Source organism: Melanotaenia boesemani, chromosome 18, assembly GCF_017639745.1.
Source record: "Melanotaenia boesemani isolate fMelBoe1 chromosome 18, fMelBoe1.pri, whole genome shotgun sequence".
NCBI lineage: Eukaryota > Metazoa > Chordata > Actinopteri > Atheriniformes > Melanotaeniidae > Melanotaenia > Melanotaenia boesemani.
The window spans coordinates 25,652,268-25,670,971 of record NC_055699.1 but is presented as its reverse complement, the minus strand read 5'-3'; the positions used below and the strand labels follow the sequence as shown (position 1 = coordinate 25,670,971).

Below are 18,704 nucleotides of genomic sequence, written 5' to 3'. Positions count from 1 at the left end.
AACACCTAAATTCTAAAACAGCTGGGATGGCGTCTATAATGTAAATAGTGTATAATATCATCAAAACATTCAGCGAATCAAAGGGAGTCTCTATGCGCATGGGACTAGGCTGGATACTGAGAACCAGCAACCAAGGTCCAGGACTGTAGAGCAGCTAGAATTCTGCATCAGACCAGAATGGGACAACATTCCTCTCCTAAAACTCCAGCAACTGGTCTCCTCACTTCCCAGATGTTTCCAGACATGTTAGAAGAAGAGGGGATGCTACACGATGCTGAACATCACCCTGGAACTACTTTTTACAGACGTGTTGCTGCCATCAGATTCATTATGAGCTCACATTTTCCATCAGATGGTAAAATGTCTCAGTTTCATCATCTGATATGTTGTTAATCTTCTACTGAGAATAAAATATTCCTTGATGAGATTTAGAAATCATTACATTCTGTTTTTATTCACATTTTACACAGAATCCCAACTTTTCAGAACTGGGTTTCTCTATGCTATAGGGAATAAAATCGCAGTGTTATGATTTGTTGTTTTGAACTGAGGAACCATCATAAATTTGTTTAGCTTAGTTGTGGGTGTGGAAAGAATTTCTTTGGTGCCAAATTCCTTATGATACACACATGTGTCAGCGTGTTTGTGCACAGATCTTTACCTACACATTCAGCATTTTCCCTGCACTCAATTTGATACAATCTGATGACGGTAATGAAAATATTTTTCAGTCCTATAAACCCCACATCCTCAGGTATTTTAGCACCAGCATTTTGTTTTGCCTTTAGTGCATGATGACCAAACTAATGTCCCATTCCCTCTGGTTTCTTGGGCGAGAAAGCGGGAAATGCCAGACCACACTGCCTGTGCTCAGATGGATACCCCGCCCGAAGCTACACACCCCACCAACCACAAATGGACTGGCTTGCTTATAATAAATTGGAGGAATTGAGTTGGCGTGCTGACTTTAAGAGAGAATCATTATCCAACTGGGCTTTTGTCAGGATGTGGCGTCTCATTGCCATTCGCTCACTTTCTTCTTGTTCTGTCTGCCCATTAGCAGCTTAAATGTCTTCCATATGTCTGTTTGTGTACAGCTGCTGTCTTATAACCTCCCCTCATACAAACATAGAATCATGAGGTGTGTGGGCAGTAAAGCCAGGAGTTGGCCGCTTTGATAGCCGAAAGCTTTAGTGACCAGAAAATATTGCGCCTTGGCTGCGGTGCTTTTGTTTTGAACTTTTCCAGCTGAACTCCCACCCAGCTGCGTCTGGGATTTTTTTGATAGCTGCAAATAATTTTGATAATTATGTCCCGATGGAGTTGATGTTTAAACAGGTGGAGAAGTCTTTTTTTTTATTATTGTCTGTGATACAATCAAGGAAAGAAGGGATAAATAATGTTCCTTACTGACATCATTCATCATAGGATTGGATAAAAACAAACACGGATGGCTCTTGATTTGATTTTAACAAATGTCATATTTCATTTGGCGTTGTGCTCCAGGTCTGACGTGGAATAATTTGATTCCCTTTCCTTGGATAATACTATTCCGCTGACTGATTTTTCTCTCTTGGCTATCTCTCATGCATTTCACTCAGCACCTTTAAAAAGTAATCTGAAGATTCAGACACCTCCAGGTTCCTCCCTGCTTCCTTCACAAGCACATAAAGAACTTCCACAATGTGTGACTAATTATTTTCTCACCGCTGCATTTGGCTTAAGTAAAATAATTTCTTCTCTCCCCTTACAGCTAATCTGATATTAGTGTGCTCTACTCTTTCTGAGCCAGAGGAACATGTTGACACAGCCTGAAAGATATTAGTCCAATTCACTTCACTCACGTGGACTACCATTATGCTTTTAGGACTTGGAGCTCTTGAGAAAAGACTTGCTATTGACGCTGAGTGAAAAGTAATTGTGCTGTTATTGCAGCTGTCCAAGTGAGGAGGAAAGCAGCCATTTCAAGAACACAAGATGTTTCCAAGAAGACGTATTCTGGTGTCACCCTTTCATTCCACCCACGCACCTTTATCCCATTAATCTGTTCAGGGATGTACTTTTACCTCTCTGCTAACAGCCCCAAAACACAGAGCTTGTCCAAGTTTAAGAAAATCCTTAGTTGAGCATCGCAGCTATAACACTGTGTATTTATAAGTGTTTAGTTTCAAAACTCAGCTGGTCAGTTAAATATGAAAAACTAGACTTAACCAGAGATGCAGCACCTTCCTGCCACATTAGTGAATGTGAATTTCTCTTGGAGATTAATGAAGTGTCTATCCATCCATCCATCCATCCATCCATCCATCCATCCATCGTTAGCAGTGTGCTGGTGTTGAAGGAGATATTTCTATGTCAGTCTTGTAAATGATCAGACAACAAACACCAACACACACTTTAGATCAGGGATGCACGATATATCAGCATTAATATCGGTATCGGCCGATGTTAGTAATTTTTTAACATATCGGTATCGGTCCGATAAGCAAAACTGGGCCGATATTAACAGCCGATATTTATTTTCATATAATTGCTGATTGTGTATGTGTGTCGGAAGGTTTGGCTATGCAGCCATGTTTGGACATGTGACAGCAATGCAGCACTGCATTGTGGGATGTAACTGAAGCAAGAAGCAATTTCAGCTGTGTGGTAAATTTTACAATGTAGAAAAAAGGTACTCGAAAAGCAGTATGCAATATCTGCAAAGTCGAAGTAATGCGAGGAGGATGCCGTGTGAACTCGTTCAGCACCACAAATTTGATATGTCATCTGAAAAACTGCCATCCAGAACTTCACAAACAATGATGGGAAGCTAACACCCCTAATGTTTGCCTTATTTTCACTTTGTACAGAATTTGATAATCTTAAACCTTTTAAAACAAAATATATATATCGACATCGGTAAATATCAGTTATCGGCCATAACAACAATATTAATATCTGATATCGGTATAGGCCAAAATTTTCATATCGGTGCATCCCTACTTTAGATGCAGGTAAGGTAGGTGCAGGTGAAATAAAGCTGGTAATACTCACCTGTGTTTGATGATGTCAGTGCTCATACATACGCGGGTTATTTTATGATGCTCTAAACCAGGGATCACCAACTTGAGACCTCTTGAGCCAGTGCCCTACAGGTTTTCAGCATGTCCATGCTGCTGCACACCTGACTCAAATAATGGGTTTTGTTAACAGGCTGGCGCATACCTTGACAACAAGCTGATGGAGAACTATTTCATTTGAACCAGGTGTGTTGCAGCAGGGACGAAGTGAAAACCTGCAGGACACTTGCTCAGGAGTTGCGGAGTTGGTGATCCTCGCTCTAAAAAAATGGTTCCCAACCTGGGGTCCTAAAAGAACACTAATGTTCTGCAAGGTTGACTTCACAGAGCCTGTGTGATTGTTAAAATTAAGGCCATGTCCACACAGTGAGGAGTTGAGGTTTTCCTGCTTCAGTTTATAAGACCTGGATGTTTTGTTCACAAAAATTATGTTTTGGAGCCTGAAAACACAAAATTCTGAAGCCTAAAGTGACAAAATGGGGGTCATCAAAATCAGCTATACGACAATATTTAAAAACATATATCCTTAGTCAAAAATAAAAAATAAAATCAAAACTTAATAGGCCACACCTTCAGCATCAAATCAACTGTCATCTATGTACTGAGTGATTTAGGAAGGTTGGTGGAGCCACGTATGTTAATAGAGGAGTTCATGTCTGTCCTGGTAACCTTATTTTTTCCTGCACCATGTCGTTTAACACATCACTGAATACAATAAATAAGCTGAGAATCAGAGAATCACTGCTCTAAAAAATCAGGAGGGATTTTCTTCAGAGATTCCACAAAAGAAAAGAAATTCAAAGACTTATGGGGAAAAAAAACACACACACACAAATAATAATTTATAAAAATGATTTGTCTCTTTTGATTTATGGGATAAAAGTTAACATCACTCTTCAATGGCTCTGTATCAAACCAAGAAAGCTTTTTTTTTTTCTTTTGAGTCACTGATAGTTCAAGGATGAGATCTTTATTTTCAAACATTTTCACCAAAGTGTAATGTGAAGTATTTTGATTAAAGCAGAGTGTGAGTCCCTCACTCGCTTTGCTTTTACAGATACCTTTTCAGGTGCAGCTAATTCTTCATCAAACTCTCACATACCCTCTCCTGTCAGGCACTTTGAAGTGGTTTAAATGATTTGCTTTGCTTGTTCGTGTTTTTCTCACAGGAAAATTTCGTGAACTTCTCATCATGACTTTCTGTAACCACGGTAACTCTTGGCTATTTTTACACTTGAGCTGTTTCACAGTTCATTTCCACAGCATCAGGAAAAAGCTTTCGACCAGTTTTTTTCTTCTTCGGTTTATCTTTCCTGTGGAAGCGCAACACAAAAGCTCTCAGGGCTGACAAACCTTTAAAGACAAACTCACCAGCAAAGAAAGCTTGGACACTATTTCTCTAACACAAGGTCAAATATTTATGTCATCTTTACCTTTTTTATTGTAGAAAAAAAATCACATTTTATTCCCAGTTTAATAAAAACAACATATCCAACATTTTACCATTTCATGATAAATATGAACTCATTTTGAGTCTGATGGCAGCAACACATCTGTAAAAAGTTGGAAAAGTAATTGGCACAAATTAACAAATTGACTGGATATAAAAGAAGCATTTTATGGACAGAGCTTTACCAATCTTGAGACAAACTGGATCTAAAAGTTGTTGAACAATTTCAGAAAAATGGAAAAGTAAAATTGTGAAAATTCCACCGTCTACAATGTATAATATCATCAGAAGATTAATAGAATCAGGAGGAATCTCTGTGTGCGTGGGACAAGGCTGGATGCTGGTGATCTTCTGCATTAAAAGCAGACATGATTCTCTACTGGAAACCACTGCATGGACTCAGAAAGACTTCCAGAAACCACTGTCTGTGAACATAGTTCACCCTGAAATCCACAAATGCAGGTTAAAGCTCCATCATGCAAAGAAGAGGCCAGATGTGAACAGGATCCAGAAACAGCGCCGTCTTCTCTGGACCAAAGCTCATTTAAAATGGTCTGAGGCAAAGTGGAAACCTGGATGAAAATGTGAACTAGTTTCTGGAAAGCATGGACGGCGTGTCCTGCAGACTAAAGAGGAGAGGGAGCATCCAGCTTGTTATCAGTGGACAGGTGAAAAGCTGCATCTCTGATGGGATGGAGCTGCATTAGTGTCTATGGCGTGGGCAGCTTCCACATCTGTGAAGCTCCATCAATGCTGAAAAGTACATGGAGGTTTTAGAGCAACATCTGCTCCCATCCAGACAACGTCTCTTTCAGGGAAGACCTTGCAGATTTCAGCAAGACAATGCTGAACTACATCCATCACAACAGCATGGCTTCACAGGAGAAGAGTCCAGGTGTAAATTAATTTAAAAAAAAATGAAAAATCTAACATGTGAGTTAAAATTCTCAGGGGACTTTTGATCCACTCACAGAGGTGCATTTCTTTGAGCCATAGTCATCATGGAATCACACCTACTAACTAGCTGTTCCCAGAGGTTGTCTCAGTACACCAGAGGCTTCACACTGTCAAAAACACTGCATTGAAAGAAAATTATTCCCCTGTTGATGTATGTGTCTGTGTTTGGGTGTGCAAGCAAGCAAGCATTTATTCTGACTGTGACTATATCTGTTTCCTGTCCACTTTTTTTTTGGCCATGACAGATAAGCAATGGGACGGAGACCCACAGCGGACGGCATTCAGCATCTGTTGAGACCCAGGTCCAGAAACAGCAGCAAGAAGACAGAGATGGTTTCCAGCAACCACAGAGGCAGTACAACTCACTGCCACGGTGAGATATCCCTCTACCTCCACCCTGCGACTTATCACGTCCTCTCTGCCCTTTCCCATCCTCTTCGTCTGATTTTTCCCATCAATATCTTTTCCTCATGTTTAGCCTTTTTGTCAGTTTTCTCTACTCTCTCTCTCTCACTATATATATATATATATATATACATATATATATATATATATATATTCATACCCTAAAAGGCAAACACCACAAAGCTTCTCTAAAATCATCTCTAGACATTTTGATAATTTGTAACTAAACTCTTGTTATTAAAATATTTAAGCCTTGTAGGTAATCAGGGATTTTATTGGTCATTTTTGTTTTGTTGCCTCATATAGGATGATTTTCCCCTAAAGAACTTTGAAATTGTTTCAGTTTTGTTCCTACATCACCAGATCATCTCACCAGGGGCAATTTAATTTTCTTACAGATCATTGGAGCACAAAAGAGTCCCACAAAGTGCTATTAAAAAAATCACTTTTTTAAAACTTTTTTTTTTGCTCATTTATCATCAGCCCTAATCAAAAGTACCAAATAAGTAATCATTCAAATGTTTTTACCACAAGGTCAATATTTTTATGAAACAAAAATGACAAAAACAATATAATAGATTTTAGGTAGGTGGTTTTATGTAAAGTTCAGTCTTAAATACTGAAACTGACACAACTGATCACATTAATTATAGCGGTGCAAAAACGTCCCACTGACCCGTAATTAAAACCAGTTTTTAATCTTTCAACCAGTAACACAATATAGTCCTGTTTCCTAATGTCAGAGTTTTATTTTAGAGAAAAATATTACAAGTAGAAGCTCTCAGAGCGCAGACCTCCGCCAAGCCATCATCATTTTCTTGCCAATTATAATGGCCATTATCTTTTATTTAGATAGAAGCTCTAATGGCAAAAATATCCCCATGTACCCATAGTGAAGTACTGCTGGATCCCGGCGCTGATCCAGATCAACCCCAAAATCTAATAGCTTGTTCTTTTATTACATTTCTGAGAGTTCCTGAAAATTTATTCAAAGTCAGTCCATAACTTTTTGAGTTGTGCTGCTAACAGTCAGACAAACAGATTGATTGATACACGAAAAAATAAATGAATAAAAGCTGATGCCACAGAACCAGCTGGTTCTGTATCCTCTGTAGGTTTGTAAAATGCTCAAAGTGAAGCGAATACTACTGCTCACCAGTTTAAACACAACACTGCGTGTGCATGCTACATGATGCATGTGAATGTGGTCTTGTCTTTTTGTTTGTTTAGAAGTCATCTTTTCTATCTTTTTCCCTCTGCTGCCTCTGACCAGTCACAATCAGGTCGATTAAAACATGTTCCTGTCTATGGCTATGGATCTGTGGTTTACATGGACACATAATCAATGTGGTCTATATAAGCCTCAATGATGTATGCATTCCCTTCAAAGGAGCTATCCGCTGGCATCTCATGTGATGTGACAGTTGCCTTGAGCCCCCCTCCTCAACCTTAGTAAGTCACATCTCTTGGGAAAGTTCATCCCGCTGGCTTGCATGGCCTTTGATATGCATTCCTCTCATAACCTCACAGCATCTCTCAGCAGTTAGTTCAGGCTGGATACTTGACCCAGACTAAGGCGTTTCAGAGCTGGAGTCTTGGTGTTGCTCCTCGTTACAGAGCTAAACTTTTACATTCTCATTACTAATAACCACAATTCCTTCCAACCTCAACCACCACACTGTTTGGAATCACTTCATCCTGTAACTTTCTTCCAAAACAGGAAGTGTGAGCAGTCAGTTATTCAGCTGCAAAGGGGACATTCCCCGAACCCCACCCCCACCATTCATTTCAAAGGGTTTCCAGAAGAAGCCATGGTAGCTGGTTATCTGATGACGGCCAGGCTTAACTCTTCATCTGGGATGTGAGGATTGGAGGAGCAGTAATGAAGGCTTGTTGTTGGAGCAGGATTAGTGATGACAGGCAGCAGAGGGCAAGAAGGGCCAGGAGAGGAACAAGTGTTTTAGTCGGAGGAAGAAGCCACTGATTAGCCTGAAAGAGAAATACACCCAAAGCACACACATCAATGTTGTGAGATAAGGTTCGTAACCGTGGCCTCCTCCTAAGCCAAAACAATATTGGTTAACACGATAAAGAAAATATTATTCCAGACTTTAAACATTTTATAAGTGCATTATAGAAAGAATGGTTCCACCGCCCACTGGACACATGTGGGTTTTTCTCTAATAATTTCTGAGTCTGTGCATGTTTGTGCATGTGTGTAATCTGTCTCCTCATTCTCATAAAGTCTGATTCATCCCAGCTGTTTTAAAGCAACACACAGCGGCCACAAATTTCTCTGCAGGGCCAACTTCCTGGCTTTGTTTGTTATTTTCTGTCATTCTAACTTTATCCCACTTTTTGGCAGGATGTATTTTCCATCCCCTCCTTCTGTAAAAGTAACTAATCTGCTCGGTGACATATTCTGGTGCAGGAGTGGAGGCGATAAGAGAATCTTCTGACACATCAATCACAGTTACATTCCTGTGGAACAAATCCTTGCTCTCCTCCCTTTAGACCTCCTGAATTTGTACTTTCATATATGCTTTAAACCTAAAAGGTCATTGTGGGAGCGTAGACCGCTGCCTTGTGCAACAGGCGTCCCGACTTTTTAAACAAGCTGCTCCCTTGTGAGCAGCGTTGGCTCTACTAGAAGCCAAGCTGGGGTGTAAATGCATGGCGGCTCGCCCAGACAGAAAAACCCAGATACAGAGCATGTGGTGGGGCTCTCTCTGCAGTCTGTCTCTACATCTGCCCCCCAACCAATTACCCTCAACTTAAACACACTCATACACATGCACACGCTTGAAAAAAGGGTGCATGTACTGCACATAAACATTGTGATATGCTTCAGCTCTCCCTCTCCTTTATGATCTAGCACAAATGTTTTTTTAATCCATCAAGCTGGACCTAAAGGTTTTAATAACAATGTTGTTTTAAGCCTGTTTCAGTGAAGATTTAACAAAACACTAAATTGAAATTAACACAACAAATCAGTCCGCATGAAGTGCAGATCGGAGGAGGAACAAGTAACCGGTGGTGAAGTGCTTCAGTTTGCTTTTCATATTTTAGGGGGAAAGTTCTGCAAGTACGTTTATTTTCATCATAACTGTTCGTATTCTGTATGAAGCACGACTTTAAAGTTCAAATAATCCATTAATCATGGATTAAACCTTGTTTAAACTTTAGACAAGTATCAGAAGATTCAGTTTAATCAATTAAACATCAGTAAGAAACATCAGTATGCTCTTGTCATTTATTTGCAAAATATCTCATTTATATTGCACAACTACTTTAATTAGGAAATGATAAAATGAAGTGATTCTTTCCTGCATTTTTGCATTTAGTTTTTAAAATATTTTATGATAATATGCAGAAATGAATTGTTCATTTGGCAAATGCTTTCAAGATTAAGTCCAATTTGCCTCTCAGTTAACAGGAAAAAAAACATATTTTTACTTTAGTTATATAAATAAATCCAAGTGTGTTAATTTAAGCAGCAGTTACTTGATGTTGGTCCAGTTTCTAATGATGTAGGCTGTCTGTGAAGGGTTTATCTTTGAACAGGCTAGGAGTCGGAGCATGAACTATGCTGAAGTAATGGAACCCAGTGGGCTGAAAATGAGTCACACTAACTAAACTGAGCCTTGCTTTTATTAAGAGCCCACTTCATAGATCAAGTTCATGTGTAGCTAACCTGTTCATAGCACCCCAAAACCACTTCTGGTGATTATAACAACTGCTTTATATTTTATTTTACCTTCTAGTGTTGCTGGATAAGAAGCTGCAGGCATAGTGCTCCGCTGTGAAACCAAGTGGCAACCTCAGCCGGTAAAATGTGAAGGCTATGTGGAAGTGCAAAAAAAAATGGCAGTTCACCCCTCATCCACTAGGGGCTGGCTCCAAAACAGAGCAAATCCCCATAGACTCCAATGTTAAAAAGACCAACTTCACAGCAGAAATAAACATGTTAAAAGCCTGGTACAAAAGTCCATTTTAGGATTAATAGGTCAAGTTTACCTTCATGACAACTGTGATGGGGGTGATTTTTTTCTAACTCATCCGTTTAGATGTTATTTAATCTTAAAATTCGGCAAAATTAGGGGCGTGTCCTTTTGATTGACAAGTATCCAATATCCGCGCAAGAAAGGAGAGTGTAGCACAAATGTGGTTTTTAACCGGCTAACAGCGCGCCTTAGCTTCAGCCCGCCTACCTCCGTTAGCTGGTTAGCTCTGTTAGCTCCGGGTTAGCTCGGTTAGCTCTTAGCTACAAAGCTCGGTGTTTGATGGGCGTCAATCATCTACCCCCACCTTCACAGTCCCCTCTTAGCTCCACCTCTTTGCCCATTTTTCGATTTTCCAAGAATGACGACACACCTGACGCTGCCAAGATGTCGACGGTGGGAACTTCAATGAGCTTCGATTCAGCTCTTCAGAAACCTATGGGTGGCGTCATGGAGGCTCCGTCCATCTTTTATATATAGTCTATAGATGAAGCACAGCATCTATGTAGCTGCTGTGCAGATTTTTATGGTTCCAAAACCCCAAATCTCTATACAGCACAGTCTGTGTAATTCCATTTGTTTTGGTCCTTGTCTACCAATTGTTGATCTATATGAGACTCAGTTCAACAACAAATGCAGGTGTTTTGGCCTAAAAGCTTCCTGATCTGCTGTCTTCTCCTGGAGTCATGTCCTGTGAGCTCAAAAACCTTTTAAGCACTAAACGAGTCATTGAGGTGTGAAGGAGATTTCTCTTTTCACCTTCGATTCAAAAGATGCTGTTACAGGTCTTGCACTGCATGTCAGCTGTTAATGGATCCTAATAATGGAGGAGCAGACATAAACCCGGTGGAGGTTTTATAAGGCTGAGCTCCAGAGTTTGGTGGAGACTTGATATGCGTGCATCTCACGCCATCCTGACAGTGTAGGGGCCTGCAGGCGGCCTGAAGATGAGTAGTTGGCAGAAAGCCCCATGAGGCCTGCCATTACTCCGTCTGCTCTGTAAGTGCACCCATCTGCATCTCCAAAAGAAGTTAAATGGATAAAAGACGTCAGTTTTCTGAGGGATGTTTTAGTATTTGTGTTTGTTTACTATGCGGAACAAATCGTCCTATAGGCATATCAGGCTTCTGGCATTTGTTTCCTTCTCCTTGCGTGTCTGAGGTTTTATGTAAGTAGACTCAGTGTAATCAGGCAGCATGCTAACAGATCCTTCTTTGCTCCACTCATGTTGCCTTGAATCAATACAGTCTGTACTAGGGATTGCATGATGAAACTATATTATAAAAATGCTTTTGAGCATTTCTGTAGAAGCAGGATAAACATGTAGCTAGCTTTGACTTCCAGCTGGCCTCTGCCCGAATATCTGCTGTTATACACATAAATTATACTGGAAACAAAGTGAAAAAACAAAACAAACAAACAAACAAAAAAAAAACAACTGCTGCTTAAAGGCTAATTTATGCTCTTATTGTGAAATTCAGTCATTCCTGGTCTGCATCCCTCTTTTGGTCTTATGGCTTCATTTTCTAGTGAAGGACCCATTAAGAGGTGAAAATCTTTCTTTCAGCTAAGTGAATGTTATCCACATTTCTTCCTTTTTCTTCTTCTTTTATAATTAACTTGTAATTTTAACAAGACCAGTAATGACAACAGAACATAGCAAAACTGGCCGCTGCTGCATTCTGCCACCCAATCTACCCCCACCCAACCCACGGGGGATGGAAAGTACCAAAAGGGGAATAAAATAAAGAATTACACAAATAAATAGATGGATAAATATATTCCCATATTCTATGAAAAGATTTCAGGGAGCCATTTTGCTGAGATCTCAGCTTCTCTAACTGTAAGCATTGTAGAATATTTTGTAACCACTGGTTACGTGTAGGAGGGAGGGCATGTTTCCATTTAACAAGAACGGCCCATCTGACCAGCAGGGTGGAAAAGTTATGGCACGCTGCACAGAGGTTGGTATGTCTGTGGATAGGATCAGACCAAGTCGCAGATAGAGGAGGAATGAACTAATGTTAAGATTTTGTTCTACTCACTGTCAGATATTGCTGTTCCAATGTCACGAGCCCAAAATTCTCTAAGTTCATCCATTGTGTTTTGATTGAAGAGATTAATCTTAATATACAGTGTTGAAACTAACCTTTTCTGGTCTGGGTTCATAGAAAGGAGCCGATCCTGCTCGAATTCTGGGGGACGGTTGGGGAAGAAATAATTTTTGGACAAAATGTCGGACTTGATAGTATCGGAAGATACAGATTATATTTAAATGATAAAACTGCAGGAGAACACCCAACCGTCTATTTAACTTGCTGAATCTAAAAGTAACCTTTGCACTTATTTCTTGGTTTTCAGGTACCCTCGTAAGAACCACAGCACAGTGTCCCAGGACTCATGGGACAGAGTGTATGCAGCACCTGAGGGATTCCAGACACCAAAAGGGAACCCTCACTACTCCGGTGGCCAGGGGTCTCGCAACAGTTACCTCGGAGCGTCCAGCTTTAACGCTCGTGTCCTCTTAGAGACCCAGGAGTTGCTGAGACAAGAGCAAAGACGCAGAGAGCAGGAGGCCAACAAAGCCAGATTGTCCATGGTGCAGGAAGCCCCCAAAGGCAGCCCTCAGGCCTCTACGATCCCGGTCCCTGTACTGGCCCCACGGCCTTTGTCTAAGGGCCCCTACAGGCAGGACGTCCCCCCATCACCTTCTCAGCTGGCCAAGTTCAGCTGGCGTCAGGGTTCAGAGAAAGGAAGGCTGTTTTATTCCTGAGACAAGCTTTTCTATAAAACATAGAGATGCAAAGTTTTTATGAGTTGGTTCTTATGAACTTTTTATATTTTTAAAAAAAAGAGTTTTTTTTTTTAGAAAAGAAATGATTTGAAAGGTTTTTATTGTTCAGAATTATGTATAAAAGTGCCTTTTGATTGTTCACCTCTACTAGGCATCAGCCACCCAACCCCCTCTTGTTATGCCCTCCATCTGACGTGCAGGAAAGCAGACATGGCAGCAGAAGGTTCTGGGTCGGGCCGCTGCTGCGTCGCTATCTGACAGCAGTCTGACCCGAGCAACATAACCTGGAGAGCGTGACATGTTGTGTACCACCTGGCTGATGGCAGGAATCCTCCTGGAGTTCATGTTTGTCTGAATTACTTTTACTCTTCATGTGGACTTTATCAATCAAGTCGGTGTGTGTGTGTGTTTGTGTGTGTGTGTTGGCAGACACCGATGTGCAGACAGCGAGCGGAGTTTAAGAAGCTTGTGTGAAATGTAGAGTCAGAGCTTAGATTTTGGGCATGAGTGGCCACCCCCGCCTCACTTCAGGGAAATGTCCCTTTTGGTTTCAGATACAGCACTTAGAGTCGGTGCCCTCCTTCCAACCCCTCCTCCCCCCTTCTTCTTCTCTTGTATTCACTATGATAATCCTGAATTCCCTCTTCCTCCCGGCTGGCTGCTTTATCTGAGTTTTTTCTCCTCACACTGTCGCCCTCACCATTCCGCTCTCTCAGTGGAGGAAAACAGCTTTAGATCTTCTTTATTCTGCAGTTCTGCTTCGCTCACCCAGAAAAGAAGCAGCAGTATAAACGAGGTCAGGTCTGGGTTATTAATTAATGTGCTTCATCAAAAATGAATGCACCCCTTTGTGTATGTTTGTTGTGTGAGAAGAGGGGAGAGAAACAACGACCTTACCTGCATGACTCCAGCCCTGCCTTCGCCTGGAATGGTCGTAACCAAATCCTGTTTTAGGTGCCTGAGCTGCTCCTTGATGAACATTTTATTCAGATTGTTGCAGGGAAACCACATCCGCTGCGAAGTAGGTGGCCTCAGTGTGGGCCCACATGGCCGAGGCCACTTACAATAGAGCTGATTTTGTTTTTCCCTCATGATTGTATCCATTGATAAGAAACCTCTCAGGAGCTTTTCATGGTTCAATCAATAATTAGTGGTCTATTTTTCAAAGTGTGTGTTTACGTTCATGTCTGTTTGTGGCCGTGTTCGTGTATTTCCATCCTCACAAAGACGAGAATTCCTTTGTTAGACTTTAATGTGGGGGGAAAGTTCTGTGGAGGATAATTGTTGGGTCATGGTAAAACCAGCTTCACATGCAGATAAAGCATTGTCATTAATCACTTTGTTATATTAATAAACCACACACTTGTGCTGTGAATTTCACCACTATATCATTACCATCCATTCTTAAAAAAGCAAACCTGTTGTAACAGTTATTACAAGACAATATGGTGCTTAATGATGAATGTGTTAAACATTTTATAAGCTGTGAAAGAAAGTAACATGTGGATGGAGGCTGATGATTGTGTTCGCATCCATTCACCCATTATCTACACCCAATATTCCAATGCAGGGCTGCGGGGTGGGGGGGTGGAGCCTTTCCTTTGCTACTAGGTGAGAAGCAGAGCACATCCTGGAAGGCTCGCCAGTCAATCGCAGGGCCAACACAGGGAGGATGTATTTACATAAATGTTAATATACAGGCTGTATGTTGATAACTTGTCATGTTTTGTTGGTTTTTCTTTACTTTTATTTGAGTCTTGTGTTTTGGTTTCTTGTCTTACATCCTTGTATGTTCTGTTCTCTTTAGTTCCCGATCTTACTTTGCTGCTCGCTTCACCTGCTCCTCGTTTAGTTCGTTCTCCTCAGTGTATACTCGTGGCTTTGTTTTGTTCTCTCCCAGGTCGTCATCATCACTGTGGCGTCTTTCTTTCCTTGTCTTCATGGGTTTTTCCTCTGTCCTGTTTATCTGTTTATTCATTTGGTTTGTGTTCCTGCTGTAGCAGTGCCTTTTGTTTTGGACCAATAAACTTCTGATGCTTTCATCTGCCCTCCTGAACTTTGATTTTATCTAAGGACAGGTTTTAGAGTGCATCAGTAATAGCAGTGGTTCCCAATATTTTTCTGCAGGGCCCCAGTTTCATTGATAGCAACAATTTTAACATCAACCTCCCCCCGATCCCCGCCCCCCCACCCCGATCACACTACCACATACACCTCAATGCTTACAAAGAAACAAAGAATTGTGCCCCAAAATAGTCTTAAGTGTACTGGCAGCTTCTTTGTTAACTACAGTTAAAACCATGTCAGTAACAGAAGGAAATATCATCTCCTCTGCTGTAGTGTGAGGTGGTTTTAAACCAGGAAACGCTGCGATATATGACAGCTGAGCAGGTTATTTCTAAAGTAATGGCTTTTCTTTGTGTTCAGGATGAGACATCCCCAAGTGCTGTTATAACTTATTTGGCTTCTTAGTGTCAGATGCTGATATATTGAGACATTATTTGACCATTACCTGGTCAAGCCCAGGTCAAGATACGCCTCATCTTATTTAGTTTCTTTTCTTTTGGTAGATGATATCTCTGTTTTTGATTCATCATCGTTTGCTCAGTGGTAATTTTACAAATTTGTCCACGTTTTTTAGCCTTGCTGTGCTCCCCCCTGGGGGCCCGCACCCCAGTTTGAGAACCACTGAGTTATGGTGAGAAGCTAGCTAATAAAAGCGGGGGCAGGGGGTCCATGGCTTTTGGATAGTTATGTGGAGAGGGTCTTTAAGGAAAAAGTTGGGAACCACTGCATTAGGCGAAGGTCCAACTGCAGGTCTAAAAGCCCAACTACTGTGACATTACATCTAGTCAAACTGGTCCCTACACTGCCCCTACTGGTTACTGGAATACTGCACTCCTCCAGAAAACTGACCCAAACCTGCGTTTAGGTGTAAGACCAGCATTCAGATTAAGAGACAACTCCTGTGTTTACTACTACTACCTAGTATTTGACACTGTATGGTGAGAGCATGGATTAGGAAATGAACAATATTCATGTGTAAATATAACAAGTGTTGATAAGAATAAATAAAATACATCAGTTGAGCTTGTTTTACCACCAATTTTTGTAGGTTGGCATGTGTTTATGTGTCTGTAAACAGTGCCAGTAAGTGGATTCTCCAACATGTCTGTCTCAGCAGCCATGTGACCTGCTTGGCTGCTGAGTGGGTGAGCAGCAGAGGAGTAGGAGGGAGAGAAGATGGGAGGCCTGACCTCGTACATGATTCAGTCAATGGTGTAATCACTACCATTCCTCTGAGTCTTCAGTACAAACAAGGGGTTACCAGCGAGGCACTGCTCACTTTTACTGTCTCCTTTTCTTATTTATCGTAGTCATCTTTTTTCATCTGTCAGTTTATGGGTGTATTTTTTATTTTTTTTCTGGACAGATTTTCCTGTTAATAAAAATGGTGGCTGTTGTGTGTGTGTGTGTGTGTGTGTGTGTGTGTCAGTGTGAGGGGGAGGCTGGGATGGGGGGTCATCAGCAGCTGTTTTAGATGATGTTTCATGTGTCTCCATCATGAACTGGAGGGGTGCTTGCAATAATGAGTTTTATTTTTTCCCCCATGGTATGCAAATCTGATAATATCCCATAATGCACATTTATTATTCGTGTTGTATAATTAATGTTTCTGCATCTCTGTTGTGACATATGGATTTTCCCATAAAGCTATTGTTTAAGAGGGTTTTTTGGGTCCTGGGCGAGATGAGAATATATTATTGTTTCACTGTGTTTTATTATCCACAATATGGTACTATGCTGGTGAAGAAGACTAATGTAAGCACTGTGCAATTTTCCTTTTTACAACAGTGTATCATTAAGAAATGTTTCTGCTGTTTTCTGTACATACAGTATTAACTTTTCACTGAATAAATTGAGGGTAGTTTCAGTCCTTGTAACAATAATTCCCCTTGATTGTTTTGCTTAAACATTCACAAATGGCTTTTCTTCTCTATAACAGTAAAAGATGCACATTAAAGGCGAATAATGAATGTTTCTTGCGCCTGCCATGCTGCATGTTACCGAGGTGTAATCCAAAAGAAACACTTAACTTTTTTCTTCCATTTTTCTTTTCATTATTACAACTACAATGCGATATAGTTAGGACACTATGTAAAGTGTGAGAAAAAGAAAAAAACTACAATGATTTGCAAATCTCATCCACTCATATTTTACTCCCAGTAGAAGATAAAAAACATAACAGATGAAGAAGCTGAGACATTTTACCATGTGATGGAAAATATGAGCCGATAGTGAATCTGATGGCAGCAACATCTGAAAAAAGTTGGAACAGAAGCAACAAAAGGCTGGAAAAGTAACTGGTACAAACCAGAAACACCCAGAGGAGCATTTGACAACTAATCAGGTTAACTGGCAACAGGTCAGTAACATGACTGGGTATAAAAGGAGCATTTCAGAGAGGCAGAGTCTCTCAAATGGAAAAATGGACAGAGGTTCACCAATCTGAGACAATCTGACTCTAAAACTGTGGAACAATTTAAAAAAAATGTTCCTCAGACCTTGAAGATCCACCATCTACAGTATAGAATATCATCAGAAGATTCAGAGAATCAGAAGGATTCTCTGTGCGCATGGGACAAGGCTGGATGCTGGTGATCTTCTGCATTAAAAGCAGACATGATTCTCTACTGGAAACCACTGCATGGCCTCACGAAGACATCCAGATACCACTGTATGTGAACACAGTGCATCCATCACAGCAGCATGGCTTCACAGGAGAAGAGTCCGGCTGCTCAACTGGCCTGCCTGCAGTCCAGACCTTTCACCAATACTAAACATCTGGAGCATCATGGAAGCAGAAATCCAGCAACCAAGGTCCAGGACTGTAGAGCAGCTAGAACCCTGCATCAGACCAGAATGGGACAACATTCCTCTCCTAAAACTCCAGCAACTGGTCTCCTCACTTCCCAGATGTTTCCATATAGTTGTTAGAAGAAGAGGATGCTACATGATGCTGAACATCACCCTGGAACTACTTTTTTTTTAGGATTGTAGTTTTATCATTTTCTTCCAAATGCATATTTCTTTTCAGATAAGAGACTTGCAACCTGTCTTTTATTCATCTGGTTGCCAGTACACGCCTCTTTGTTTAACAGTTAGGGGTAAATAAAGAAAGAAAACACAGATCTTAAGATCTGTTTAAAAAAACATTTTTTTTTATATTTTCACCTCTGAAATTTAAAAAGAAGCTGAATTGCCATTGGCTCATATTCAGAAAGTGTTTTCCACATTTTCAGAATAAAAAGAGACAAAAAAAGACAGATCCTCTGTCTTTCATGTCTTTAATCTCCTCTCCTGATAAGTCACTGGACCAGCTGGCCAGGACATTTTTGCCGAGAGCTGGCTTAACTTCTAATAACATCCTGTGGCGACTCTGGTGGTGATAAAGACAATAGTCAAATTTATGATGTTCAACTCCAGGCAAAGGGCAGGTTTTAGAAAGACTGTCTTGCATCATAGAACTCTTGCCAAATCTGCTTCATCCCCATGAAGGGAAAGGCTTTTTAGAGAATCCATCTGTTCAGAGTGAAATATTCCAGAGAGCACACGCATCAAAGATAAAGACATCTACTCATCTGGATAGCACTGTTGGGGATAAGAGTAAAATTAAGGTGAAAGGGAGAGAGAAGAGCAAAGAGTGGAAATTTACCCAGACTGTCAGAGGGCAGAGTGGCTTTAACCCTGAATAAGGGAGTTTAAAAGCACCTCTGAAGTCAGTCTGTTCTTAACATCCCTGCAGAGCCACAGCCCGCTTCCTTCCATATTACCTTTGATTGAGGGTCAATAGAACAAATGGAGAGAAATTATCCTGCATTTGGTCCAATCTGCCTCTAAAGTCAGATGCTTTGTAGACGCTCCCTTCAGTGTTTCTGTTTTCACGACTTCCATAAATCTCTTCCTATATATGCTGTTGGTGGGAACATGACACCCACTTTTCATGGAATAAATCACAAGTGTGATCATGATGC

General features: G+C 40.8%; 1 protein-coding gene across 2 annotated transcripts in view; it reads left to right on the top strand.

Moving 5' to 3' along the window:
• LOC121629118 (partitioning defective 3 homolog) overlaps nucleotides 1-16,619 on the top strand; it is a 432,758-nt gene extending 416,139 nt beyond the window's left edge. For both annotated transcript variants that reach the window (XM_041968670.1, XM_041968671.1), the window contains 2 exons: nucleotides 5,715-5,842; nucleotides 12,237-16,619. In XM_041968670.1, the coding sequence (XP_041824604.1) occupies nucleotides 5,715-5,842; nucleotides 12,237-12,648 (540 nt within the window). In that variant the 3' untranslated portion in view covers nucleotides 12,649-16,619. The remainder of the gene's footprint in view (nucleotides 1-5,714; nucleotides 5,843-12,236) is intronic.
• Nucleotides 16,620-18,704: the final 2,085 nt, after the last annotated feature.